The sequence below is a fragment of the Trachinotus anak genome, unplaced genomic scaffold, assembly GCF_046630095.1.
Source record: "Trachinotus anak isolate AG129_WGS33_773 ecotype Australia unplaced genomic scaffold, CSIRO_AGI_Tana_v1 ptg000032l, whole genome shotgun sequence".
Taxonomy (NCBI): domain Eukaryota; kingdom Metazoa; phylum Chordata; class Actinopteri; order Carangiformes; family Carangidae; genus Trachinotus; species Trachinotus anak.
In genome coordinates this window covers 1,986,556-2,012,502 of record NW_027273883.1, presented here as the reverse complement: position 1 = coordinate 2,012,502, position 25,947 = coordinate 1,986,556, and the positions used below count along the sequence as shown (strand labels likewise).

The following is a 25,947-nucleotide window of genomic DNA, read 5'->3' as shown; positions in this document are numbered from 1 at the left end:
AATCCTCCATCGGCCCTTTTACCCAGAGCTGCACCAAAATGAACAGGTTCCTCCCTGACACCTGGTCCCTCCACCAAGTCTGGTGCAAATGAGTTCAGTGCTTTTTGTGGCTTTCTGCTGTAAAACCATCAAACAAACAACAAACAAAACCTCACCACAGAGGTAACCGGGCAGGCAGCCAGTGTAGGCGTTTAGTTACCCCCCCGGTGTCTGTGTAGCTGTCCAGATGATGATCAGCGTTGAGTTTCTTGTTAAACGAGGTAACAAGCAGGATGTGGGTGTCACTAATGCAACATTTGGTTGATCGACCAGGTCTGGACCAGAATCACGGTGGGGAGTACGCTGCCTTTGAGGAGCAGATTGAGAAGTTTGTCACAGCGCTCAGAGTCTGCGGGATCACACCTTACGTGGTGCTGGACGGAGGCTCGGATTCCACCGACAAGAAGCTTGAAACTCTGACACAAAGAGCCGAGAGTCGGATCAAGAAAGCCCATCAGGCAGCAGTGGAAGGCAGAAAGGAGCATATCCTGCCGCTGCTCACCAAGATGGTGTTCAAACAGACCCTGGCCCGGCTGGAGGTCCCGGTGGCTCAGTGCTATGGAGAGGCCGACCAGCAGATTGCCGCCCTGGCCAATGAGTGGAAGTGCCCTGTGCTTTCCAACGACAGCGACTTCTACATCTTCGATCTCCCTGCGGGGCTGCTGCCCATCTCTCATTTCAGGTGGGAGGCGGTGGAGCAGAGCGGCTCACAGCGCTACATCCCCTGTAAAAGCTACTACTCTTCCAGCTTCTGCATCTTCCACAACATCCAGCCCGAGCTGCTGCCCACCTTTGCCGCCTTGGCCGGGAACGACTACGTGAAGCTGCAGAGGATGGAGACGCCCATCAACTGGGCTCAGTTCGCCCCAGCTGGCACTGAGACAACAAGCCGCCTGGAGGGGCTGCTCTGCTGGTTGAAGGGCTTCAGGAAGCCTGAGGAGGCCCTGGAGGCAGCGGTGGGGCTGATGGGAGATCTGAACAGCAAGAGAAAGGCAGAGGTTCAGAAGAGCTTGTCTCTGGGGATGGAGGAGTACAAGTTACCTCCCTGCTCCCTCAAAAAGTTCTTCATCCATGGGACGGCACCTCCACTCCCAGTGATGGGAGAGGTAAGTAAATCCTTTACTTTCAAAGGGTTTGTTTGTTGCACATGTCTCATCGGTAAGGTCTCTCATCTCTTTGCAAAATCCATAAAAGTACAGGAATTGGGTAAATATGCTGAGGTTGTTCTGTCCTGTCCTCCTGGAGGAGGCGGCTCTTGTCCCAGACTGGATCCGGCTGCCCCTGACGCAGGCCCGGCTGACTGGAGACATCCTGGATGTGCTGCAGATGCAGAGGATGAGCCTCAGCATCCCCGTGGACCACAAAGACTTCCCCAGTGCTAACCTGACCTCCAGGCCGCTCCGTCAGGTGATGTACGGGCTGCTGCTGGGCAGAGGAAAGCTGCTTCAGGTGGAGGAGAGAGACAGAGAGGGTCTCCGGCTGAAATTCATCCCGGTCCAACCGGCCCTCAGAGGGGTCACTCGGCGGCTGGTGCTCAGCTCACTGAACAAGGTGAAGCTTTAACAAGTGCATCATTCTACGCATACGATACCCGCTATTTTCTAAAGGTTAAAAAACACAACATGCGGGGCTCACAACAAATAACTGGCTTTTTAAGAATGACACTCCATAACTTTCAGCACAACCAATCACGTTTAAGTGGGCGTCACCACCACTGAAGGGAACTGTGCAGATTAACAGCTGGCATCACTAATTATAACAAAAGATTAATAAAACCCCATTTATCAGTTACTGCAAAAACAAGCTAATCCAGTCACACTTACCTACTGCAGTCAAATGTGGCTAATTAGACAACAACCAATAATCTTTATTGATTAATTGAAATTAAGCTTTTCCCTATAAAACATCACAAAATATTGTCTGTAATTTTGTCTGAACAGTTGAAAACCCATAAATCTTTATTTATAATTTATAATAACAATTAATATAATAATTCATAATGAAAACAGAAAATCTTTTTTTTTTTTCCTGAAAACTACTTAAACTGACTAGACTTAAATGATTATCAGAATAGTTGCTGATAAATTTTCTGGTGATCGACTAAATGATTGATGGACAATAATTATAATAGCTCTGTAGTTAAGCGGCTCAATTTGCAGCCAATCAACTTTATTCCTTTTTCCATCCCTTTCATATTTTTTAATATAAATCAGTTTAGCTAAATTCACATTTTAGATCAAATTTTTATAAAAAAGAAAAAAAAACATTTCAGACATCAACATTTTGTTGTGTCTCACTCCTTCCTGTTTCACCTTTATGAATGCATTTAAGTGAAGTTACAATGATCAGGGACGTTACTCCTCCTTCACCCTCTCTCCTGCTGTGTGTGGGCCCCAGGCGGAGCCCTCGGAGCGTCTGCAGGTGATACTGGAGGCTCTGAAGGTCACCGAGGCCTCTCTGAGCCGCCTGCCGGATCATCTGCGCCTCCCGGTGGCCGTCACCTGCTTCTGGCTGCACAGAGCTCAGCCTCGTCCGGACCAGACGCTGCTGAAGGCGCTGCTGCTGGGGATGAGCAGCGGAGACGCACTGAGACACAGAGCAGGTATCAGACTCAAACACCACGACGCTGCAGTGAACAGCTGTGAAAGTCTGGTCGATACTGACGTCTGTCTATGATCTATATAAAAAGCAACTAACACCTTCTCCATTTTCCTTATAATAACTGTGAGGGTCGCTCTCAGAAATGTCTCAGTAATTAACAGATCATTTTTAGGGAAGTTTCCAGGGAATTAACTGGAAAACACAGGACCCATAAAATACAGCATCTGTTTTTCTGTCAAGTGACTAATCAATTAATCGACTAATCGTTTCAGCCCTATTGTCCATTTTTTCAAACCCAAAGATCTTCAGTTGCAAATGATAGAAAACTAAAGAAAAGCATCAAAGAATATTTGTCATTGTTTCATTATATTTTCTGGAGAATTGACTAAAACATTGATCGATTATCAGAACAGCTGCTGATCATAGCAGCAGCCTCAGTTACACACACTGTCCTTCCAGCCTGTGACTGAAGTGTGTGTGCGATGTGTGTGTTGCAGCTCTGCAGGGAGAAAACCCCCGCTGTAAACGAAAGCTGGACTTGAAGGTGGCTCACGCCTTCAACCAGTGGCAGGCCTGCATGAAGGACGGCGTCCAGCTGAACCAGCTGCTGTGCTGCCCTCTACCTGAGCCGCAGGTGTCACGGTGAGACCCCGCAGCTCTGAGACACTCAACAACCCTCATCATGGCTGTTTAAACATCAGCAGCCCCTCCTCCCTCCAGATGTTACACTCTGACATCTACATGAAGTAAACACAATGTGTGGCAGCAACGTTTTCTCATCTAAGTTATAAAAGGTTTAAAAACCTCAGCACTGTGTCTACATGAATGCGCAGACTGATCATAAACAGAAAGTTAAATATCGTACAGAGCCAAACCACACAGTGTCTGTTTCATTTCATCAGGAACATTACTGCCAACAACAGGCCAGAAAAATATTTAACACCTTTGACTGAAACTGAAATCAAAGCTTTTCCAGACCTGCAGATCCTGTGTTCTTCTAACAACAAGGTGAAAATCTCTCTCTGATGTTGTCCAGGTTGTATGAGGGGACGTTGGTCCATGAGCTGGTCCACAGGATGAGGACGACAGGAAGGCTGAAGGCCTTTCTGAAGAGCGACTGCTCCAGTGTGAGGCAGTACCGGACCCTGCTGACCGTCGTGCACCAATTCGACACTCACACACCGTCGGCGACCTTGGAGACCCAGAAGAAAGCAGCGGCTTCAGAGCAGCAGCGGCAGCCTCTGGACGACCTGACCGCCAACCTGCAGCAGCTGTTCCTCCAGAGCGACGACGAGGAGACTGTGACTGAGATAAACAGCATCATCCAAGTACATGAGGAGCTACGTATGGACGAACTGCTGTCACTGAGAACTCGGTACAGAACCAAGGAGAGGAACAACCGGAGTCACAACCCAGAACTGGCCCGCAAGGAGGAGTGCAGGGGCTGGGACCTCCTCTGAGGACCAGGGTCCTCTTCATCCTTCAACCAGGAGGGTCCCACTGAGATACAGCATGTCCTCTGCCGGGGATGTCCAGCGACTCCAGGACAACGTCCAACATCACCATCGTCTAATTCTCACAAAAAGGTTTTTATCAAGGAAATAAATAAAAGGAAAACATGTTTTAAACAAAAATAAAAACCTAAATAGGAAAATATATTAAAATTTTTTTTTTTTAAATGAATAAATAAAAGTAAGTGTTATGGAGAGTTTGAACATGGTTGGATTAAACTTCTGTTTTTTCTGCTGGTTTTTACATTTTGTTTCTTTCCTCTGTCGATTATCAGCTGAATCTCCTGGTTTCTAAGTGTATTTAGTTTTGCTCATATTCTATTTATATCTGTACTTTATACTTCAAAACAAAACAACAAAAAAACTAAACAAAACAAGCAAAAACCACACCACCGTTCACTTTTAAAGGTTTTTATCTTTTGTGAAACTCAACTTCTCATGCTACAGAGGACCGTTAGATGTGACTGAAAGCTCCAGAAAAAGTTAATAAATGGACGCTGAGTTGAGATTTCTTGTCAAACAGCTGTTTTCAATGTCAATAAAGAAACTTTTTGAATTTTCTCCACTAATCACAGATGATTGATTTAGTTATGAAGATGTTGTTTTTGGTTTTTGTTTTATATTATAAAACTTATTAGCACTTAAAGAGAAAATGGATTCACACAAGGAAATGTTAAATCTGTTGTTTAGTGTTGTAAAATTATTTTTAATGTACGATAAATGAATAAACGTTGCTCTCCTGCTCAAACGTCTCAGTGAATATATTTAAATGTTAGCAGTGAAAATATGAATAAAAACAAAGTGAGATTCTTTAAAAGATTTATAAAATTTTAATATACATTTTATTCTCATCCACATCCACACAGACAGACACACACCCTATAAATAAAACTGAAAATAAAGAGAGTGGGTCAGTAGTGTGACTGGTGTTTGGTCTCAGCTCTCTTCTCTTTAACAGCTTTGAAATCTGTTGTTGTCGTGGCTGCGTCTGATTTTTATTTTCCAGACATTAAAAACTCTGTTTTGTAAAACAAACTTATGCTGAGCAGAAACAGCTGCAGCGGTGGAGGAGTGAAGATATTTACTGACAGTATCTCACAAAGCTGTTTCCTACATCCAGCTTTGATTTGTTGGGATTTTTACCTCATTGGGTTTTGGAGGTTTGGTCGAACACGACGAGGTCACTTCAATCTTCAGGAAACTGTGTTAAAAGTGTTCTGCTACTTTCTGACATTTTATAAACAATTAACTGATCAATCAGGAAAATAATCAGCAGATTAATCCATAAAGGAAAAAAGGAATTTGGTGCAAATTTGAATATTAAATGATATTTAAGATCAGTGTTTTTCAGCTTTAACGTTGATGCTCATGATGTGTGAATTCTCTGAAGAACTTTAACTAAAAATACATTTTGCCATTAATTTATCTTCGGATCGTTTTCTCAAATTCATCAGCCGTTTTGTTTAGAACATCAGAGACTGTGCAGGATGACGTCTGCAGGACAAAACCTGGTTATTGTGGAAATATCTTTAAGTTTTACATTTGTTTGGTTTTTTATTGAGGTTTTTTTGGGTGATAACTCTGCTTTGTGAGATACTGTCCCCTCAGCAGTAAAGAGGAAGAGGAGCTGCCACCAGTCACGTTTGGCCCCGACTCACAGCAGATACAGACAGCACAGTTTATAGAGCCGGCGCGTATGAATGACGTCGAGACGAGAGACAAACCTTCACTTATTTTACAGAGTCAAATGTACAAGTTCACACACACAGATCAGTCTGAACATCTGCATCGACACAGGAGAGGAACGTGTGTCTGCACAGATTTTAATCAGGTGGAAAAGAGACCTCAAAACCAGGTGAGAGAGAGGACACAGGACAAGATGGAGGTCATGTGATCTTTGATGCGATCAGCTCTGCTGCCTTTTATACAACACGAGTTTTAAGGTTGTAAATTTAGCCCTGATGAGTCCAGTGGAGCGGAACCGGGAGCCGTCAGACCTTCACACAGGTCGGAAACAAACAGTTCAGACACGTTTTCAAAACCAAAGCTGCAGCTGATGATTATTTTCATGTCCTCAATTAATTCTGAACGATTAATTGATTATCAAAACAGTTGCTGATTGATTTTCTACGGTGGCCCAGAAAACACCTGCAAACAGACAAAAACACCAACAAGTTAGAAAACATCATCAATTTGACAACATGTGCTGCAAATACTCACAACACAAGGCTCTCGCTGTTCAGTGCAGACTTTTGAAGTTAAAAACACTGAACAGGTGCAGATTGATAATCTTATAATATATGTATATAACACATCCATGCAAGTGCGTCCCAGCCGGGTTCATCACTTTTTGCTGTCCCCTGGAAACACTTCTGTTGTGTTGTGTTTGCAGCTCATGTGTTGTCAAATTGATGGAGATGTTTTCTGAACCTGTTTGCAGGTGTTTTCTGAAGTTCCCTCTGGGCCACCGTAATTTTCTGCAGCTCGACTAATTGACAAATTTCTGCAGCTCTCATCCAAACCACCGAACCTCAGGACCCTCAACAAAGTCCAGCTGACTTCATGTATCACTTAGAAACTCCACAACCTGGAAGAACCTTCACAGACACGTAAACAGGAGGGAAACCACCTCCGCTGTTAAAATATCAAACTGAGCATAGAATCAGGTCATAACCTCAAACCTGCTGATTCAATGACTGATTGTTTTGGCCTCGTGTTTTCAGCACAAACAGGCAGTGAACTCAACACAGGTAGAAACTGAAATTACAACAACTCATCCAAGCTGATTTTTACCCGCAAAATTAAAATCTGGCTCCGAAGCAGAGGAGCTGAGGCTGTGACGACCTGTCTCACCTGTACCTGAAGCAACACCACCTGTAAAATCAAACAGGTTCCTTTCAGACTCGTGCGACTGCTCGTGCTGCTCATGTTGTTCTCCTGGATTCATTTAATCGGTCTTTTTTGTTTTTATTCAGTTGTGTTTTTGAATTCTTCACCGTCTTCATGCCTGATGTGCTGAGACTTGCTGAGTCTGGATCTGTATCTGATGTGGGCCTGTGAAGTCCGACCAGACTTTATAGTGTTGTGATCCCGGACTGTGTAAAGGTGTCTCAGTGTAGAAGCAACAGTGTGTTTCCAGATCACAGAGATGAAATGAAAGATGGAAAAGCTACAGAATAAGACTCAGATTGTAAAAGAAAATCCTTTAATATCTCAGCTGTCATTTAGAAATAAAATCTCACCATGTTTGATTCTTAAAGTTTTTACAGTTAAAAGCTGAAAGTTACAAATCAAAACCTGGAGAAGGTCAAAGACCCTGGACTCTGCTGCTGCTCTGAAACACAGGAAATAAAATGACGACGTCTTTGTTGAAACAGCAGCAGAGTGAAGGTGTTTTCCTTTCCCCTGTGTTCATGTTTTAGCCTGTCTAATGTGCCTTTTGGAAATAAATAAAATACATCTACAAGTAAAACTTTCAACATCAAGACCGAGCCATGTAAACTACATTTCCCACAAAGCACCGTGACTTATTTATATTGATTAAAGGTGGAAGAAAAGCTGAGACAGAGAGAGAGAAAAATGTGACAAGAAATAAAATTAGAAAAGAAATTTTACTTGTGATATTCAGGGGAAATGAGTGAAGTGCTAAAGCTGATGAAACAGAGAAGTCATCGGTCAGTAAAGGGCTGCTTCTTCTTCTTCTTCTTCTTCTTCCTCTTCCTCTCAGGTGGAGGTGATTCAAACGCTCGATGATTCTCTAAGGCACAGGATGAGCGCAGTGTTTCTGAAGTATCTGTGTTTGGACCCTGAAGCGACCGTGTCGGCACTGTCGAGTTGACGTTGGTGGTTTTTGAGGCCTAATTCCACAATGAGCGTCGGGATGTTGGAGTTGAGGGGCCAGGGAGTGGGGTGGGCGCAGGGGGTGGGGGGTGGGTTCTTCTCCTCCATCCACTGTCACTGTGTGACCTTCAAACAGCAGCTGGTTCCAGTGTGTGTAGGAAGAAGCATGAAGCATAACATGGATCGCAGAAACAAGCACAGGAAGTGCAGGTGTAACGGTACAATGGCCCTTCATCAGATCAAGGGCCACAGTGAGGGGACGAGGCCCCTGGTCGGACCCCTCACATTGTCACAAAGGTTATTAATTTGTTTTTAACATCGTTCAGGTGTTTAAGCAGAGCACAGCAGGGTCAGACCTGCGTTAACGTGTCTCCAGTGATCTGATCACAGGTGAACAGCTCTGAGGACGTCAGCTCACACCTGCGATCTGATCTCACTTCCTGCTGCAGGTGCAAATAAACAGGTATGTGTTGTTTTTAGCCAATCAGAAGACAGGTGTGTTAATAATGTGCATCTGTGTGTGTGTGCGTGTGTGCGTGTGTGTGAGTGTGATGAGAGAGTGAGAGAGTGAGAGAGAGACAGAGTTCACAGCTCTACAGTGAAGTAAAGTTTTATCCATTTGAAACCCTAATGGGGAAATCTAAATATTGATATTCTGGTGTGACAGAGTGAAGTTTTTATCTTATTATGACACAATTATTTATCATATGAGGCTTTCAGGAAACGTTTCTCGTCATCACAACATTTCACAGAATCCACGGAGCTCGTTAAAACCAGTTTTTAATGAGAGGTTTTTGTGTTGATACAAGAAACTCACTTTAACATGTGACAGCGAGTCGCAGCCCAGTCAGTGAATTTTTATTTTTACCCTAAAACCTAAATGTTGACTGTTGCTGTTTACTCACACACATTTAATTTAATAAAGACAGACATTTAGGGCTCTGAGGACTTTGGCTTCTTCTGTTAAATAAAAAAGGGGCTTGTAGAAAAATAAGTTTAGATTCAAATCAAGTGCTGAATAATGACGTTGTTCTGACGTCTGTGCTGAAACTGGAAATCAAAGCTGCGCTCTGATGTCGTCTCTCGTTTTTTAAGTAACTGACATAATGTAAATGTTTTGCTTTCAGCAGAATAAAAGGAACCAGGTTAAACATTAGTTTCCTCTCTCTGTACCGTCACACCTCCACCCTGTGCTGTAAACCCACAGACGGAGGAGTTACTGCGTTCAGCCATGAGAAGCAACAACAGTGGTCGACACGTTTAAAACCAGGACCGAAGAGCACAGAGAATTGCACACGTCTCTCGCGTTTGATTCGTCAGAGGGTTTTCTTCACGTACATCCTAAACAACGAGCCGGTTGGCGGCAGGAAGGCGTGGTCGCTCCGTGGCTGGCGGTTTCCCCAAAGCTTCTGTTGGGAGCCTCCACCGAGGCCGAGCATGGCGGGGGCACGAGCTAAAAGGCGTCGATGTCAGATCTCCCAGCAGCCATCTCTTCCTCCCAGCTCAATCAAAGTCCAGTTTGCTATCTCGTCTCGTCTCGTCTCGTCTCGCCCCCCCCCCATCCCATCCCATCCTCAAAGACTGGGAGTAACCTCCAGTCCCAGACCAGAGCTCCTCCACCCGTCGGAGCATCTCACAGTCCTTACAGTCTTAACGAGTCAGTGCCACCGGGTGTGAGATCCTGAAACATTCCCATCACCTTCATCTGCCTCCTCTTCCTCCTCCAAACCTCAGAATCCTTCGGCCCAGGCAGTGGGGGTGTGGGGGGGTCATACCTCGTGGAAGCAGTCAGAGGGCGGGCTCCGCTCGGCTCCCCTCCACCTCTCCACCTTCTTTATAGCCTCAGACACCACACAGACCGAGGAGGTGAGGCTCACCAGGAACAGCAGGTCTGCACAACACACAGACACAAGACTGAGGCTCACTCACACACACTCTACACAAATACTACTAACTACAACAAGCTACTACTAACTACTACTAACTAGTACATCACAGTGTCATCGTCATAAATAAGAGTGAAGGTACTAACAGGAAATGACTCTGAGGTTCTGTTAGACTTTCATTTTGACAGAGTCGTAAAAATTCCTTTATAATCTGTTATAACTGTCATTTAAATTTTTATTGATAATGGGCCGAAGTGTATTTAATAACATTTATGAAAAGATGAACAGAGAAACTAAGGTGAGTCACTTTTCATGTCACCACGAAGCAGGTGAATTCATTTTCTTCTGCAGTGACAGTGGAGGAAACTGAAACTCTGGTCTAAACTGGCAAATAAGAACAATACAGTTTTACTGAATTAGACAATTATAGTGAAAATATAAAATATAATATTGAAAAGAAATTAAAAATTGACCTGTTGCAGCCTGAACTCAAACCTTCCTCCATGGATTTAAACTGGGTGCAGGCACTAAGCTCTTCCTCTTCACACGTGCTAACACGCTAATGTACAGCAGCCTGTTGCTTTCAAAACACCTCCAGCTTCATTTCCAGCTGTTTCAGCTATTTCAGGTTGAGCAGGTTTTTGGTGAAATCTTCCTTTAAGGATTGAATTCTCTTACCAAAGATGCTGAGGCTCTCCGTCTGGAAGATGTTCTGCAGAGGAGGGAAGTAGATGACGAGCAGCTGACCCATGATAGAGGCGAGGACGGCGTAACAGAACGTCCTGTTACTGCACAGCCCCATCTCATGGACCATACGAGTCTGAGGAGACACACACACACACACACACACACACACACACACACACACACACACGTTACTGTCTCTTCTGAAGATAACGAGTATCAGCACTAAATAAAACATTTCTATCAATCCAATCATCATTACTATTAATTAGTGATCATTTGTTAGATTTATTTATCTATGAAATGTAAATGTAAAAAATAATCTATTGATTACCTTTCTTGATACTACAGTCAGAAAAGATGAACCTACAACAGTTGTCACTGGTCTTTTTCTAGATAAGTAACTTCAAGAATTAATTATCAACTCAGATTTTCTGCTTTAGTTTTCTTTCAGACTGATCAAAATACAGGTATTATAATCATATAATCATAAGACCTGCAGCAGAGATTTAATAAGATATTTGTTACTGACCTGTGAGCGGGAGCTGAGGGCGTTGAACATGTCGAAGAAGACGAAGCAAGTGAAGGTCATGGTGGTGTCTCGAGGAGTGATCACGTTGTCCTGCAACTGAAACAAACAACAAACCACAAGGTAAAAATCTGCTTTTCATCTGACTGAGCTGTTTCTGCAGCAGAGACAGTGACGTGGAAATATATTAAAATATATTATATATATTAATACTGTGAAAGAATCAAAGCCTCAGTCCACAGAGAAATGCACACAGCCTGTATTCAGAAACTGAGCCTTAAAACCAGCCGTCAGGACTTCTGGAACTTTGTGATGTCACAACAAAGCAGTCACCACTCACTTAAAGTATAAGACAAAGCACCACAGTGTTTTCTGACTGCAGTGGGAACTGTTCTGAAACATCACGATTCATTTCAACGAAACGTTTTTAAATTTCCTGTTTCAGTTCACTTCATACTGATCGACTCATCAAAATGATCACTTTGCTGAACTTTGTCACTCCTGCAATCAAACAGTTTTTCCATCATCAGAATGAAAGAAAAATACAAGAGCAAACAGCCTCTCTACAGCATGGGCAGGAGAGACGAGAGACGGGACCCACCTCCCTCCAGAAGACGAACAGAGTCCCACAGACGATGATGAGAGCCGACACCAGGACCTTGATGATCAGACTGCGGGTGATGATGCTGTCTCTCACGTTACGAGGAGGTTTTCTGATCACGTCCCGATCCACAGGCTCCACCCCCAAACTACAGACACAACACTCACTGTCACACACACTGATCCTCCAACACCTGAAGTGTTGTCTTTGTCATGCTGAGAAATTATAGCAGTGATGTTTTAGTCATGTGCAGGTCAGTAATCTTCTTTTTCTGTCGGTTTTACAGTTCAGCACAATTTATCTGTTTTCAGGATTAATGTTTAAAATATTGACTCTAATGCAGGAGCAGAGTCAAGATTTCAGAAATATTAAAGTCACTGGTAGAAATACAGACACAAAGACTTTCAAATCATTTGGCTTTTCAGATTCTATCCATTTAGTTGATGTAATATTTTAGTTTTATTTCAAGGACATTCATCTGGAAATTAAAACTACTGATAAATTCAACCAACTTAACTCTGATTAAATTACTACACTACACTACAGTTCCCATGATGCCCCTATACCTCTGAGCTGGAGGTCCGTCCATGATGATGTTGATCCACAGGATCTGCATGGCATTCAGCGGGTTGGGGAAGTTCATCAGCGTCGCCAAGGAGATGAGTGTCAGTGCTGCGATGCTCCTGGAGACCAGCGGAGGGGGGGGGGCAGAGAGAGGGGGGTCAGGGTGTGAGGTCCACAGAGTGAACGCTGACAACAACAGGACGACAGAGATGATTGTGACTCACGTGCTGAGCTGGAAGCGCACAAAGTTTTTGATGTTGTTATAAATTCCTTTTCCTTCCTCGATGGCCGACCTGGAGCCAGAGAACAAACAGGAGCTCACTTTTAATTTCAGCTTAACAACACATTAAAAATAGACATGTTCTTACCAGCATAAATAAAATCTGTCAGTTTCATTGTTATATACATAATATTAATTTGTTTGCAGATAAGTTTTTATCAACATCTACGTCCCTGTTTTATCTGTTATCTCAATGTTTATATTCAGATTTTATATCCCCTTCAAAGCCCATTAAATCTATAAACAGCTGCACTGCACTGACATTGTGTCTCAAAGTCTTTAACACATAACTGATTCAGACAGACACTGGAGAAACTGAGTTTGGTCTTAAAATTAAATGTAAAAGTCTGACTCACATGATGGTCTGGAAGTCGTCGTCCACCAGGATCATGTCGGCCGCCTCCTTGCAGACGTCGGTGCCCGTCTGGCCCATTGCCACACCGATGTCGGCAGCTTTCAGAGCTACGGCGTCATTCACCCCGTCACCTGTCATGGCCACCACGGCGCCGATGTTCTGGAGAGACTGAGGAAAGTCATGGACGTCAGTGAGGAACAGCTGCTGACGTCATGGAGCACATGTCTGTATTTTTATGTTTCCATATAAACTGATACTGAACTTAAAGGCACTGATTTTACTTCCTCATCTGTGTTCTGTTTTTTTTAGTTAACAATAAATTTACAAAACTAAACCTGATGACAGAACAACGATGTTTGCAACGTTTGTTATTGATTCCCTGAGATTTCAGTCTTATAAGTGAGGAAAGTTTGACTTCGAACAGTTTTTAAGAAATAGAAACTAGAATCACTGCCTCGTGGTTGTGTCCCTCCACGACTCAGACTAGTTTGAGATCACATCCCTGTTTATCCAGAATCATAAAATATGAACCATTTGTGTGAAATTTTGTCATAATTGCTGTGTGAAGTCTTGAATATTGGCTAAAATCAGTTTTGTTAGGTCACCTTGACCTTTGACTACCAAAATCTTATCAATTCATCCTTGAAGCCAGGTGAATGTTTTTTCCAAATCTGAAGAAATTCCCTGAAGGAGTTACTGCAATGTCATGTCCACAAGAAGGGGACGGATGGATAACCCAGAAACAATAAGGCTCTGGCCCTGACTGTCGCTGGGGCGGAGGAATCATAAAAACAATATCAGAGCTGCAGTATTTTGCAGATTTTATTAGGAAAAGGATTCAGACGTTACAGTTTAAACTGCTGATTCAGCTCCCTACACTGGTGCGTAAAATGAATCAGTCTGCGTCTCTGATGTGTTTTATCGTGCTCACCTTAACGATCTTCAGCTTGTGTCGGGGACTGGCTCGATAAAACACAGCTATCTGCAGAGAGAGAGAGACAGAGAGAGAGAGAGACAGAGAGACAGAGAGAGAGATAGAAACAAGAAAACAAACTTCTCAAGTCAAATCCTGTCACGACGTCTTTCATCACAAATATAATTTAGGGTCAGAGTCAGTAATGACGGTGTTACAGTAGAATTTTAATATCCTGAAAGTGTATCTGAAGTGTTCGAGTCAAAGTGTGATTGAAAACTTCAGTGGTTCTGTATAGATCATGGCTGCTTGTTCCATCATCCAGGATCTTTAATGTCTGTTCTCTGTGTCTGTAACGCAGCACTTTTGTGTCCATAATGTACAGTCTATGTATTGGTGTGTGTGTGTGTGTGTGTGTGTGTGTGTGCGCGCGCTCACTCTGGGGACGACGTGCGACAGCTGCTGCAGGTCCAGCTGATCCACCTCTTCTCCAGACAAACACTGACAACCTTTAGAGTAAAGACCCAGACGACTGGCTGCAGAGAAACAGAGAACAGACTGACGGTTAAAAAATAAAAAACACATCATTAACGTCAGCATCAATCATCATGACTGAGCCTTTTCTTATTGAAGATATCTATATGTGTGCTACATGTTATGTACCAAAGTATGTGTGTTGACGTGTTCTATAAAGTTCAGTTTTATTTTCCTTTGAACAGTGAAACATGTTTTGTAGATAAACACAGGAAACATCCTACAAAGGTCGTGGTTACATGATCTTAGCTTGGAGTCCATCAGTTGGTGTTTTACTGTTTAATCTTTAACTTGACATTTTACATCTAAAAGAAACAACAGTTGAATAAAAAGGCTCTGGACTCTTTCATATTTATGAAATACTGGTATTATAGTGACAAAATTTATATATTTATATATATATATATATATATATATATATATATATATATATAAAAAAATAAATAAAATATCTTCAACTTCAGACGGAACAGGGACATTGACTTTTTTGAATCTCTGACAGTCAGGGCTGATGATTAAGTACAAAAACATAAAAAATAAAAATAAATAATAATAATAGGAAATACATATTTCATGAATGAAGTTATTTTTTCTTCTGTTCAGCTATTTATTGTGAGATTCGTCCTGAGAGAAAAAAAACTCAATGAATATTAATACAGAATACAGCTCCTCTCTCTGACCTATAGACACTGCCGTCTCCTGGGAGTCTCCAGTGATCATCTTGACGGCGACTCCGGAGCTGATGAGCGTGCCCACGGCCTCTTTGACCCCTGACCTGGGAGGGTCGATGATGCCCACCAGACCCAGGAAGGTCAGGTTCCCCATCTCTGAACCAGACGCAAACGCCAGCACTGAAGGACGGAGGAGAGCGTTAATGTTTCTGAGCTGAAGGAAGCGTCTGTGACTGACTGCGAGCACAGTGAGGCCGTGTTACCTCTCAGCCCGGCGGAGCCCATGTAGCTGATCTGCTGCTGGTACAGCTCCCTCTGCTGGTGGCTGAGGGGAAGTGTGCTTCCTCTGCTGTTGTAGGAGCTGCAGAAGCGAATCACCTGCTCGTATGCTCCCTTCATGAAGTAAACTCCAGCCTTGTCCTGAGGGAGGGAGACGCGTAAAATCAGCACAACACAACAACACAACCAGCTCCGCAGCATCAACACTGTTTAGTCTTTTGTGATCACTCATTACTGGGAAGTGATGATCACATCTCCAACATCACATTATTCATTTAAAATATACTGTGGTCTGTGAAACGTTTTAACTTCTTGACTGAATCATCTGTGAAAAACTAAATCTGAGAACAGTTCTGATTCTGAAGTCGTACATCTGACTGACAAGGAGACACGAGGAGAAGACTGTAGTGAAAATATGTGTGCATTGTGTTTCGTTCAGGGTGAATTCGAGCTCAGATCAGATTAGTGCTGACACACCTCGGCTCAGAATCATGTGGGAGTGAACAGACCTGCTGGGTGCGGTGAACACAGCGAACAGCCATCCACTTCTGCTCCGACGTGAAGGGGTGCTCCTCCAGACGGACGTACTCCTGCTGCAGGCCCTCCAGCCCCATCTGGAAGACACCAACACAGCTGGATCAGAGACACAGCTGGATCACAGACACACCAGAGACACAGCTGGATCAGAGACGCATCAGAGACACAGCTGGATCAGAGACGCATCAGAGACACATCTGGATCAGAGGCACATCAGAGACACAGCTGGATCAGACACATCTGGATCAGAGACACTTCAGAGACACAGCTGGACCAGAGACACAGCTGGACCAGAGACACAATAGAGACACAGCTGGACCAGAGACACAGCTGGATCAGACAGTGGAGGAGCTGCTGCTCATGTTCACTTCACAGCTTCAGACCATGTGAACACCAGGTAAGAACATTTGCATTGTGTTGTTGTTGAACTGTGCTGCACAAATCAACAAAGTGCTTCACTCCACAATGAAAACACACACAAGAGAAGATACAAAAGAAACACAAAGTCTGGAGAAGACAAACTCAAATCTCAAACACCCTGTCGCTCTCTAGTTTCACCTGTTAAAGGCAAAAATATTAAACTGACGTGAGAGGATCTGATTAAAGAAGAAGAACTGATTAAAGTCAGTTTCCGATTCAGCTGCTGAGGTTAAAGACGACAAACCAGGAATCACACATTAACACAACCAATGACACAAAATGACAGGACTTTTATTTTTAAACAGCTGTTCACATTTCCTGTGAACAGCTGTTCACAGTGAAGTGGTTGGTGTGTGTTTCTACCTTCATGGAGAGGGCGATGAGCGCTCCCTCTGTGGGTCGTCCCAGCAGGTTGTGGTTCCTGATCACTGAGTCGTTGCACACACAGCCGACCTACCCCACACACACACACAAACACACACACACACACACACACACACACACACACACACACACACTTTCCTTTTTGTTCCTTTTATTTCACAGACATTTTGAATTTGTACAGAAAAAAAACACAAACTATAATAATTTGATTTAAGTCATCCAGGTAACCAAACATTTAAAGATTAGGACAAGCAGAAAGACAGAGCTGAAGTTTCCCCTTCAGTTAACTCACCTCTACAATCTTGCTTATTGAGGGGCAGGAGAAGCCGTGGATGATCTCTCCGTCCAGTAAAACTTCTCCTGCTCTGTTGTAGCCGACGCCCGTCACCTGCAAGACGACGTCAGGGGTAAATAACCACCAAACTGACCATACAAGTCAAACAGAAGTTAATCAACACAGTCGATAAGAAAAGAGTAAAACATATCATGAAACAAGGCAAATCAATCTGTTCGTAATAAAAATGACTGAAAGAGATTTTGTTTCTCTTCTCATCAAGAAGATGAAAAAGGAATCAGAGATTCAAGGTCACGTTCAGTAAATAACAGGTACATGCAGCTTTACTGTCGTCTATTTTCTGCTCCTGTTGATGTGAATTAAATTTCATCCCATTTTTCATCAGTGCTGAAAACTGTTAAACTGTCTGTACAGCACCGATGTCAGTCAGTGTGAAGTCTGACCCCTGACCTCCAGGTGAGCTGCGACACCAGTTATCGTCATATTTGTGTCATGAAGGAGCCGCAAGGTTAAAAGCAGAAAATGTGTCCTGGTCCTCCGTCACCAGACCCAGTTCTCTAGTCCTGCAGCTGGGACCTCCAGATGAAGGAAGTGGGTCGCTCTGTTCTCTGTGGGCTGCAGGAACCTGACTGAACCTTCCTCAGGTGTAGATGCCACATTACAGCAGCGACCTCATTTCAGTTTAGAGATTTCTACAATAAGAAAAGTCCAAGTGCTACTTTAACAACAGCTGAAAAGACTAAGTGGTTCCATAAAGTCTAGAAATATCTGATGTTCTCTAAGCTGGGATTTACTTTCTCTCCCCCTCTTCACGTGCACATATACAGACTGAAAGACAAAACCAGTCTGTCCAATAAACAACATCAAAGAAACTGACTTTAATCCCACCTAAAACAGTTATTACCTCTAATGCTCCAGCTCATTTTCTCACCACAAACTCACATGCTAAATACCTCTTTTAAACCGCTTTCCCTGCAAACAGCTGACTGACTGCTCCCCTGTAAATCTCTAAAAATCTGTCAAAGCTTAGTTTTAATCCTTTTCCTTTTCAAAATATAGAAAAACTAAAAATGTATTTCTCTTTGTAAAACGCTGACTTTTTGCTCAAAACTCTCGTTTCTATAAATTACATGAAATATGTTGTAAGATTCAGAATTTGTCTCCTAAGGTTCAGACCTCAGCGTGGAGGCCGTCTGACGTGAACAGCTGAGTGACGGTCATCTCGTTCTTGGTCAGAGTTCCTGTCTTGTCTGAACAGATCACATTACAGCAGCCTGAGGGAGGGAACAACAGGAATGTGACTTAACAGAGACTAACACACACACACACACACACACACACTTTCTCAACAGCACACAACATAAACAAATCATCAGAGACCAAACAAGAAAAAGCCATTGAAGTAAACTATCCCTCTAAAATCACTTCAGTTTGTTCATTTGCTTCTATACTTTCGTGACTTTGACCTGAGTTACTTCAGATTCACTGACTGAAACTTTGGATATGTTTTTAAAGGAGCCAAAAAAAACACATTTATTATTACAGGAATAATTATAATAACTTAAATAAAAAATAAAGATGTTCTGAATCATCTAAAAAGGATCAAAAATGTTTTTTCTGTTGGCTACTATAAAGGTTCCTGTAGTTTGTTCCTGTAGTGTTGAATCAAACACTGGTTATAAATTATATCCTAGTATAAATTTACTATCTATTATAAATTAGAAATTGTTGCTTTTCCCTCTTGTGGTGACATTAACATCTTTGTCACTTCACGTGAGCAGAGGAAGTGTCAGAGCCAAAAGTTGATCAGTGACCAATCAGGTTACAGGTGTTGTTTTTAGCGGAGGAGACGAGCTGCGGTGCTGTGAGTAACGTACCCAGAGTTTCTACGATGGGCAGCTTCTTGACGATGGCTCGTTTCTTCACCATGCGCATCACACCGAGAGCCAGTGTCACCGTCACCACGATGGGCAGACCCTCTGGGATGGCAGCGACTGCCAGACTGAAGGAGACGACCAACATCAGCCAAAGTTACTGAGATGAGATTCCACATTATTTATTTTTTGATCTGTCCTGATAGGCTGCTGGTCCTCTGTGCACCAGGACGTGGATTTGATAACTGGAACAACTGACCACATCTCTGCCTCGACCTCTTCACACTGACTTCCTGTTCGCTGCAGAGTTGACTTTAACATCTTACTGATTACTGTTCTCTCTCTCAGCTACATCTATGACCTCTTAGCTCCATGTGAGCAGAGGCCGTTCATCTCTAACTACAGGGCTCACAGAGTTTGACAGACATGAAAAACCTGCCTGAGGACCCAGGTTCACAGAGTCAGTAACATCTTAAAATATACTGTTATCAGAGTTTTTACTTCACTTTATTTTTCTTTTTATTTCAGTTTTTAATCCTGTTTTAACTTTAATTATGATTTATTTTATATTACACCACTAACAGCTAATGATTTTGATTTTATTTTGCTGCCCTGTCTGAACCACTCTGTCACTGTAGTTCAACAAATGATCTGTGATTGTCAAATAAAATTGACTCAGTATGGAGGCTAGCTGTTTCCCCCTGCTTCCAGTCTTTATGCTAAGCTAGGCTAACCATGTTCTGTGGTATGTGTGCTCCTGACAACTTACATCTGAACGTCTCACTCTCAGAGAGATAGAGTCCTAGCTCATTATCTAACATGCTGAACCGGTGTTCCTCCTGTGTGCTCAACACCAGGTGGCTCTACCTGACACACCTGAATGTATCGCTGCCATAAATAACAGCAGAGCTGACAAAGGTCAGCTGACAAAGGTCAATCATTTACAAAACTCACACAAACGTACACACAGTTCAGTCAGTGCCCCACACACACACACACACACACACCTACCTGACACCGATGGTGAACATGTCCAGGATCCTCTTCCCCTGCAGCCAACCCACCAGCATGATGACCCCTGAGACGCAGCGAGAAAAACACAGGTCAGACTCAACACTGGAAAACGATGTGGAGACACTGATGTGACTGAAAGGTGAACGAAACAAACTCACCTATGATGCAAAAGGAATAGAGAGAGAGCTGCTTCCCCAGCAGGTCCATGCTCTTCTGTAGTGGAGTTTTAGGAGCCTGAACAAAACAAGCGGAGCGGTTACTACACAGCTTTTCAAGGGCAGAGCTGATTCTGGAGTCAGTTAAAGGTTTATTCTCTACTTCAGGAAAACTTGACAGAAAACAGGAGCCTGTATCCCAACACGGGTTCAGGTCGCTGGGGTTCTCAGCTTCACTGAGTTTGACTTCAGCTGTTCTGGATAACCTGTGTTATCAGCTGGCTCTTATATATGTTGGGATCCTGGAGGAATGATGACATGATATGTATATTTACAGTGATCTGATTGGTCTGTCATAGGGCTGCTGACAGGTTCTGATCTGATCCCCTGCAACACTGGTTACCATGGAGATTAACCCTGCTTTATATGAGCCAGCTCCATGACGACCTTCGTGCGGCTTTGTGGTCGAGGCCCTGGTTTGTTGTGTGCATGAGGTTTAAGAGACCAGCTCAGTGGAGGAAGTCTGCTGGAAATGTGTCACAGTAAACGCAGTGAGTGTTGGGATTTTGTGAAGCTCAGCAGGAAGGACACTTTTCTGCAAATGCAGCGTTAACTGGCAGCGACAGTCTACTGTGAAAACACCACCACAGCTGCAGCTGTGGGTGGACAGGAACATTAAACAGCTTCACATTGAATTCAGAAACACACACCTCCTCTGCTTGCATCATCTTGAACACCTCCCCAAACTCAGAGCTCTCTCCGGTTCCTATGACGATGCCCTGGGGAGCAAACAAACATCACACATGTAGATGCACAACATCTGGTTTTATTTGTTCTTATCTTATTTCTGTTTCTGTTTCGGTCAGGGCTTCAGATCACGAGAGACAGGAGCTCTGCTGGTACCTTGGCTTTGCCACAGCGCACCAGTGTCCCCATGAAGGCGATGTTGCTGCGAGAGGCGATGTCTCCGTTGGTGGCCGCCGGCTGAGGGGAGGTGGATTTGGAGCAGGGGGTGGTCTCCCCCGTCAGACTGGACTCATCTACAGACAGGTCGGTCGCCTGTGAGGGTGGAGGGCAGAGACACAGAGGAGTCTTTTTGCTTTTTCTGGCCACCAACATGACACACACATCTGCACTGAAAACTCACCTCACACTCAAACTTTCAATTATAACATAAATCATTAATGAATGGTTTTTAAAATTAATGTAAAGCAGTGTAAAGGAAGGAAGGAAGGAAGGAAGGAAGGAAGGAAGGAAGGAAGAAAGAAAGAAAGAAAGAAAGAAAGAACAGGAATGAAGAAATAAGGGTTTTAAAAATGAACCCCAGTAGAAACATGTCCGAACAAAGACTTTTATGTTGATGATTAAACATTTATGTGTGTGTGTGTGTGTGTGTGTGTGTGTGTGTGTGTGTGTGTGTGCGTGCGTGGGCGCACCTCGAAGAGGCGTAGGTCTGCTGGGACTCTCTCTCCCACCGACAGGCAGACGGTGTCTCCAGGAACCAGCTCTCTGGCCAGCAGGTGCTCCAGGTTCCCATCCCTGATACTGAGAGAGAGAAGAGGGCTGATCACCAACCAGGCACAGTGACAAACGGCCCCAGGGGCCCCAGGGACCCCAGAAGCCCCCGGTTCACTCCGTATCATTTGGATCTACAGACTTAGGTGTGAAGCAGAATATCAGCTTTAGTGATGGAGGGACGATCTGGAGAAAAACAAACCAAAACCGAGTAATAATCCACTCCTGATGGTTCAACCACAACAACAGACCTCCTCAGTTTACAGGCCTGCTGCTCTGGTTCTGCACAGCTGTGGTGTGTCTGTGTGTGTCAGTGTGCGTTAGTGTGTGTCAGTGTGCGTTAGTGTGTGTTAGTGTGTGTCAGTGTGCGTTAGTGTGTGTCAGTGTGAACTCTCTGCCAGGTGAAGAGGCTCCTTCTGTCTGCCGTTATTTGAAGTGTAAATCAAGGTCTGAGGAGTTTCAGATTCCTCTTTTAAAGTTGATTTAATAATTATTTTCAGTTACTCTACTGAGAAGTGCAGTGAAAACATCAAAATGAAAGAAAATTCTTATAACCAAGGATATTCGTTCCAGAGAAGAAGCTCATCGTTTCTTTCTTGACATGTCTGATGTATCTCTGTTTTTTTGTTGTGGTTTTTCAGTGATGGAGGAAAAACACTCAGAGTGATAATGGACAGTTCCAGTGGTTCCTCATACTCATGTTATTATCTAATATCTAACAATTACTGATATTATTACTATTTTTTCTTTTGTTCTGTTTCAAACTGATGATGACCACCAAATAAAACTCTTTACAATTCTTTACAACTACAGACCAGAATGTGTGCACTGTTAGAGAGTGAAGCTGTAACTGTGGCAGCGTTCATGGCTCTGTCTGCTGACCTGGACAGATTCACAGTAACAGAGCTGTAACCACAGAAGGAGAAGAAGAAGCAGACGCAGAAGAAGCAGAAGACGAAGCACCAGAAGAAGAAGAAAAAGCTGAAGATAAAGCACCAAAGGAAGAAAAAGCAGCAGTAGACAAAGAAGGAGAAGAAGAAACAACAGGAGCAGGAAAAGAGGCAGAAGAAGAAGAAAAATCAGTAGAAGAAGCAGAAGCAAAAGAAGAAGAAATAGAAGCAAGAAAGTAGAAAAAAAAATAACAACAACAATAACGATGACGACAAAGACGATTAAACTCTCACCAGTGACATTCTGGAGGCACCAGCTTCCCAAGCTCCTCTAGAGACTTTTCTGAGCGGTACTCCTTCACACAGAGGAAACACAACAAGTCACAATGTTGTCACAACATAAACCAGCTGCAGCACAACAACGTTCATGAATGTGTGTGGAGAGGTGTGTCCTCACACACACACACAAAAAAATAACATAGTAAGAACACTAACACACCCAAACCAGACTCACCTGAACAAAGGCAACTGTCACGACTATGATGATGGCCTGAGAGAGTGAGAGTGAGAGAGAGAGAGAGAGAGAGAGAGAGAGAGAGAGAGAGAGAGAGAATTTTTAATTTTTTAATTTTTAAATTGTATCTACAGTGAATTTAATCTGTTTTATCATCAACAACTCTGATGACTCTGTGACCCAGAGTGATAAAAGCTTTAAGATTTTACTCATTTATTTTCATCTTTATTCTCAAATTATTACAGATATTATGACATTCTCAAAATATTACAGCTTTATTTTGAGTATTTTGAATATTTTTTGTAAAATACTGTGACTGTCTTCTTGTTAATCTTTTACTCTAGATAACAAAACTTGATTTTCAATACAATATATTTTTCTTAAATTTCCTTTTTTCTGTTGCTCACTGTCAAATCTACTTGTATTTCATGTTCTAGGACAATAAAACATGAAAACTTTCCAGAGTGGTGAAAACTTTCTATCAGCACTGAGGAGGGTAATAACACCACAGGTATGCAGGTCAGGATCTCATCCATATTCAGTTGTTAAAAATGTACAAGTAACAACTGAGAGAAGCCACACGATGTGGTTTCAGTAATTTCTCCAAAAACACTCCAGCAGGTTTTTACTCTGACAGATTTAATGTCCCTCTAAACTTTCCTGTGGTTCATATGACCCCACTGATTAAATAAATCTCAATAAACACATCCTGTGGACTGAAGTTTCCTGAACTAACATCCTGCTGCTCAGAAACTGGCTGACAGCAGAAAATACAAACACCTGTCTCTCTCTCACACACACACACACACACACACACACACACACACACACACACACACACACACACACACACACACACACACACACACACACCTCAAACACATTTGCAAACAGTGTACTCATGCAGTTTGCAGTTTCCTCTGTGCGTCCTTCTTGTGCCACCCTGTCTACATGTGTGACATGTGACACCGGATGTGTGACGTGTAGACGAGGCGCTCAGGCTGGAAGATGCTTTTCTAGGCCGCACGCAGTCCCAGTAGATTTGTTTGTAATGCAAAACACATAATTATACTACATAATGATCATCGGGTGGAGAAGAGAATTATTGTTGTCATGGTAACTTTCCAGATTTGTAAAATGTCAGATCTATTACTCAGACCTGTGTGCAGGAATATTAATCTGGCCTATTTATATATAACTTATAGTTGGACTCCGCTAACACGTGCATGATGCATCTCATGAAGGTTAACGATGATGCCACGTGCATCTTGTGTAAGTTAAAAGACCACTGGCACATTTCGTCACATGACCTGGAAGTGCTCCTATAAATGGAGCTAAAGCGGTGAAAGAATGTGTGGGACTTAGCAAAGCAATGAACGGCCAGTTGTGATTTCATCATTATTATGTTAATGTCTATTTTTGTTAAAGTGGAAAATAAAAACATATTGTAACAAAAAGAACTACATCTATAACTGGAACCATCTTCCCACCTGCTCCTGTATAAACACGCTACAGTTTTCAGTCTGAACCAGGCTGAGGAACATCATGTCATTTGGTCCGGAGCTGGTTAACCTTCCCAACAGTTCACAGAGGATTCTTTCTGCAACACCATCAGCTCAAACTTTAACAACACCCGCAAGAAACCTCATAAAGTTTTATATCATCTCATTTGCCAAACTCACAGGCTCACAGGTTTTGTCCACCGCTGACGCTGCCATAAAACACAACCTCTGTTAATACCTGTACGAGAGCTGCAGGTCTCTGGAGTGTTTTCACAGGGAGGAAGAAAGAAGAGCAAACACAGAGGAATGAACGACTTACCACAGTGATGCTGATGGCGTCATCAAACTGGTGCATGAGGATGCTGATGACGGCCGACGCCAACAGCAGCAGGATGAGGGGGTCCTTGAACTACAGGCAGAGAGACAAAGAGAGGTTAGGACATCAGTGACATCAGTATTTGTGTGAGGTTCTCCTGTCCTTGTATTAATTCTTTAGACACTTGTATTCAGAGTTAAGGTCAGATTCAAGTTGGGTTCAGGATCTTGGGTACAGGTGATACATATGAGCGACCACACAAAGACAGAAGTAGAAACATGTGTGTTTTCCCAGCTGAAACATGCATCAGTCTTTTATAGTTAAAAGGTGGAGCTCAGTGAGTGAAGCGGGCCAACACTTCCAGCTCTATTTTCAGCTCCAGCATCCACATGCCCCGGTTTCCACAGTGACAACACGACAGATACTTAATTAAATCAAACACCACTGCTTCTACATCACTGAGCTCACTATGACTGGACTGTACCATCTACATCATGATGTGCAGGGGGGTAAAAGAGGCTAAGTGAAGTGGATGTGAGGGAAACCCCACATGTGACAGCTCTGCCAACCCTGACAGCTCTGAAATGTGTGTGCAGTGATGATGAGGAGGTTAGAGCCTTCCTCACAAACAGAAATGTCAGATCTCCATCATGTTTTAATGAGTGCATCTTCTTCTGCAGTGGTTTAATGGCAGCGACTAGAGAATCAGCTGTTTATCTCCATCACACAGCATCTTGTTCTCCTCTCATCAACCTCTCTGCTCTGGATCTGTTTTTTCCAAATGACCTCTCATCTCTATTAAATTCACTTTATTTGTGAATGAAAACAGCCGCTACAGTTGGTCCATTCATTGATTAGTCAACTAACTGATTACTTAGCAACTATTCTGATAATGTAATGACCGTTTTTTGATTCAAACATTTGGGATCATTTGCTGGTTCCAGCTTCTCTAATGTGAGGGTTTGATGCGTTGCTCTGTTTTATGTCATTGTAAACTCAACGTCTTTGGGTTTTACTACTCAAACAAAATATTTTAAGATGTCACATTGTGAGATATTATGAAAACCCAGACAACAAAAGTGAGCCATGAACAAGTGGAGTCATCTTTTCTCTACAACTATCATTGATTTGTTGAGAAAAAAATTCCTATCCATTTTGCCCAGTATGCTGTAAATTGTTTCAATGATTGACAAATGTTATCTCCTACATTTTATAAAATGTCCTTTGCCACTGTCAACAAGCAG

General features: G+C 43.0%; 2 protein-coding genes across 3 annotated transcripts in view; one reads left to right on the top strand and one right to left on the bottom strand.

The window, feature by feature from the left end:
* Positions 1 to 222: 222 nt before the first annotated feature.
* Positions 223 to 4,312, top strand: aste1a (asteroid homolog 1a). Its single transcript, XM_071469426.1, has 5 exons — positions 223 to 1,145; positions 1,285 to 1,590; positions 2,437 to 2,641; positions 3,138 to 3,282; positions 3,677 to 4,312. Exons 1-5 carry the CDS (start codon positions 273 to 275, stop codon positions 4,098 to 4,100), a joined length of 1,953 nt encoding a protein of 650 aa, XP_071325527.1. The 5' UTR covers positions 223 to 272; the 3' UTR covers positions 4,101 to 4,312.
* Positions 4,313 to 8,755: 4,443 nt separating this feature from the next.
* atp2c1 (ATPase secretory pathway Ca2+ transporting 1) overlaps positions 8,756 to 25,947 on the bottom strand; it is a 34,379-nt gene continuing 17,187 nt past the window's right edge. For both annotated transcript variants that reach the window (XM_071469420.1, XM_071469421.1), the window contains exons 4-27: positions 24,707 to 24,796; positions 22,886 to 22,921; positions 22,666 to 22,727; positions 21,403 to 21,511; positions 20,870 to 21,025; positions 20,677 to 20,745; positions 19,970 to 20,045; positions 19,809 to 19,875; positions 18,801 to 18,925; positions 18,100 to 18,197; positions 16,921 to 17,016; positions 16,608 to 16,697; positions 15,797 to 15,901; positions 15,272 to 15,428; positions 15,018 to 15,188; positions 14,242 to 14,339; positions 13,822 to 13,872; positions 12,892 to 13,058; positions 12,480 to 12,548; positions 12,258 to 12,374; positions 11,692 to 11,839; positions 11,094 to 11,189; positions 10,556 to 10,697; positions 8,756 to 9,882 (exon numbers count right to left, since the gene is read on the bottom strand). In XM_071469420.1, the coding sequence (XP_071325521.1) occupies positions 9,761 to 9,882; positions 10,556 to 10,697; positions 11,094 to 11,189; positions 11,692 to 11,839; positions 12,258 to 12,374; positions 12,480 to 12,548; positions 12,892 to 13,058; positions 13,822 to 13,872; positions 14,242 to 14,339; positions 15,018 to 15,188; positions 15,272 to 15,428; positions 15,797 to 15,901; positions 16,608 to 16,697; positions 16,921 to 17,016; positions 18,100 to 18,197; positions 18,801 to 18,925; positions 19,809 to 19,875; positions 19,970 to 20,045; positions 20,677 to 20,745; positions 20,870 to 21,025; positions 21,403 to 21,511; positions 22,666 to 22,727; positions 22,886 to 22,921; positions 24,707 to 24,796 (2,517 nt within the window). In that variant the 3' untranslated portion in view covers positions 8,756 to 9,760. The remainder of the gene's footprint in view (positions 9,883 to 10,555; positions 10,698 to 11,093; positions 11,190 to 11,691; positions 11,840 to 12,257; positions 12,375 to 12,479; positions 12,549 to 12,891; positions 13,059 to 13,821; positions 13,873 to 14,241; positions 14,340 to 15,017; positions 15,189 to 15,271; positions 15,429 to 15,796; positions 15,902 to 16,607; positions 16,698 to 16,920; positions 17,017 to 18,099; positions 18,198 to 18,800; positions 18,926 to 19,808; positions 19,876 to 19,969; positions 20,046 to 20,676; positions 20,746 to 20,869; positions 21,026 to 21,402; positions 21,512 to 22,665; positions 22,728 to 22,885; positions 22,922 to 24,706; positions 24,797 to 25,947) is intronic.

Excerpts from the sequence above, each read along its gene's own strand:
- aste1a (XM_071469426.1), top strand. The coding sequence starts at position 273 with ATGTGGGTGTCACTAATGCAACATTTGGTTGATCGACCAGGTCTGGAC. Across the intron at positions 1,146-1,284 it reads CACTCCCAGTGATGGGAGAG|GAGGCGGCTCTTGTCCCAGA; the intron begins GTAAGTAAATCC and ends GTCCTCCTGGAG. Across the intron at positions 1,591-2,436 it reads TGCTCAGCTCACTGAACAAG|GCGGAGCCCTCGGAGCGTCT; the intron begins GTGAAGCTTTAA and ends TGTGGGCCCCAG.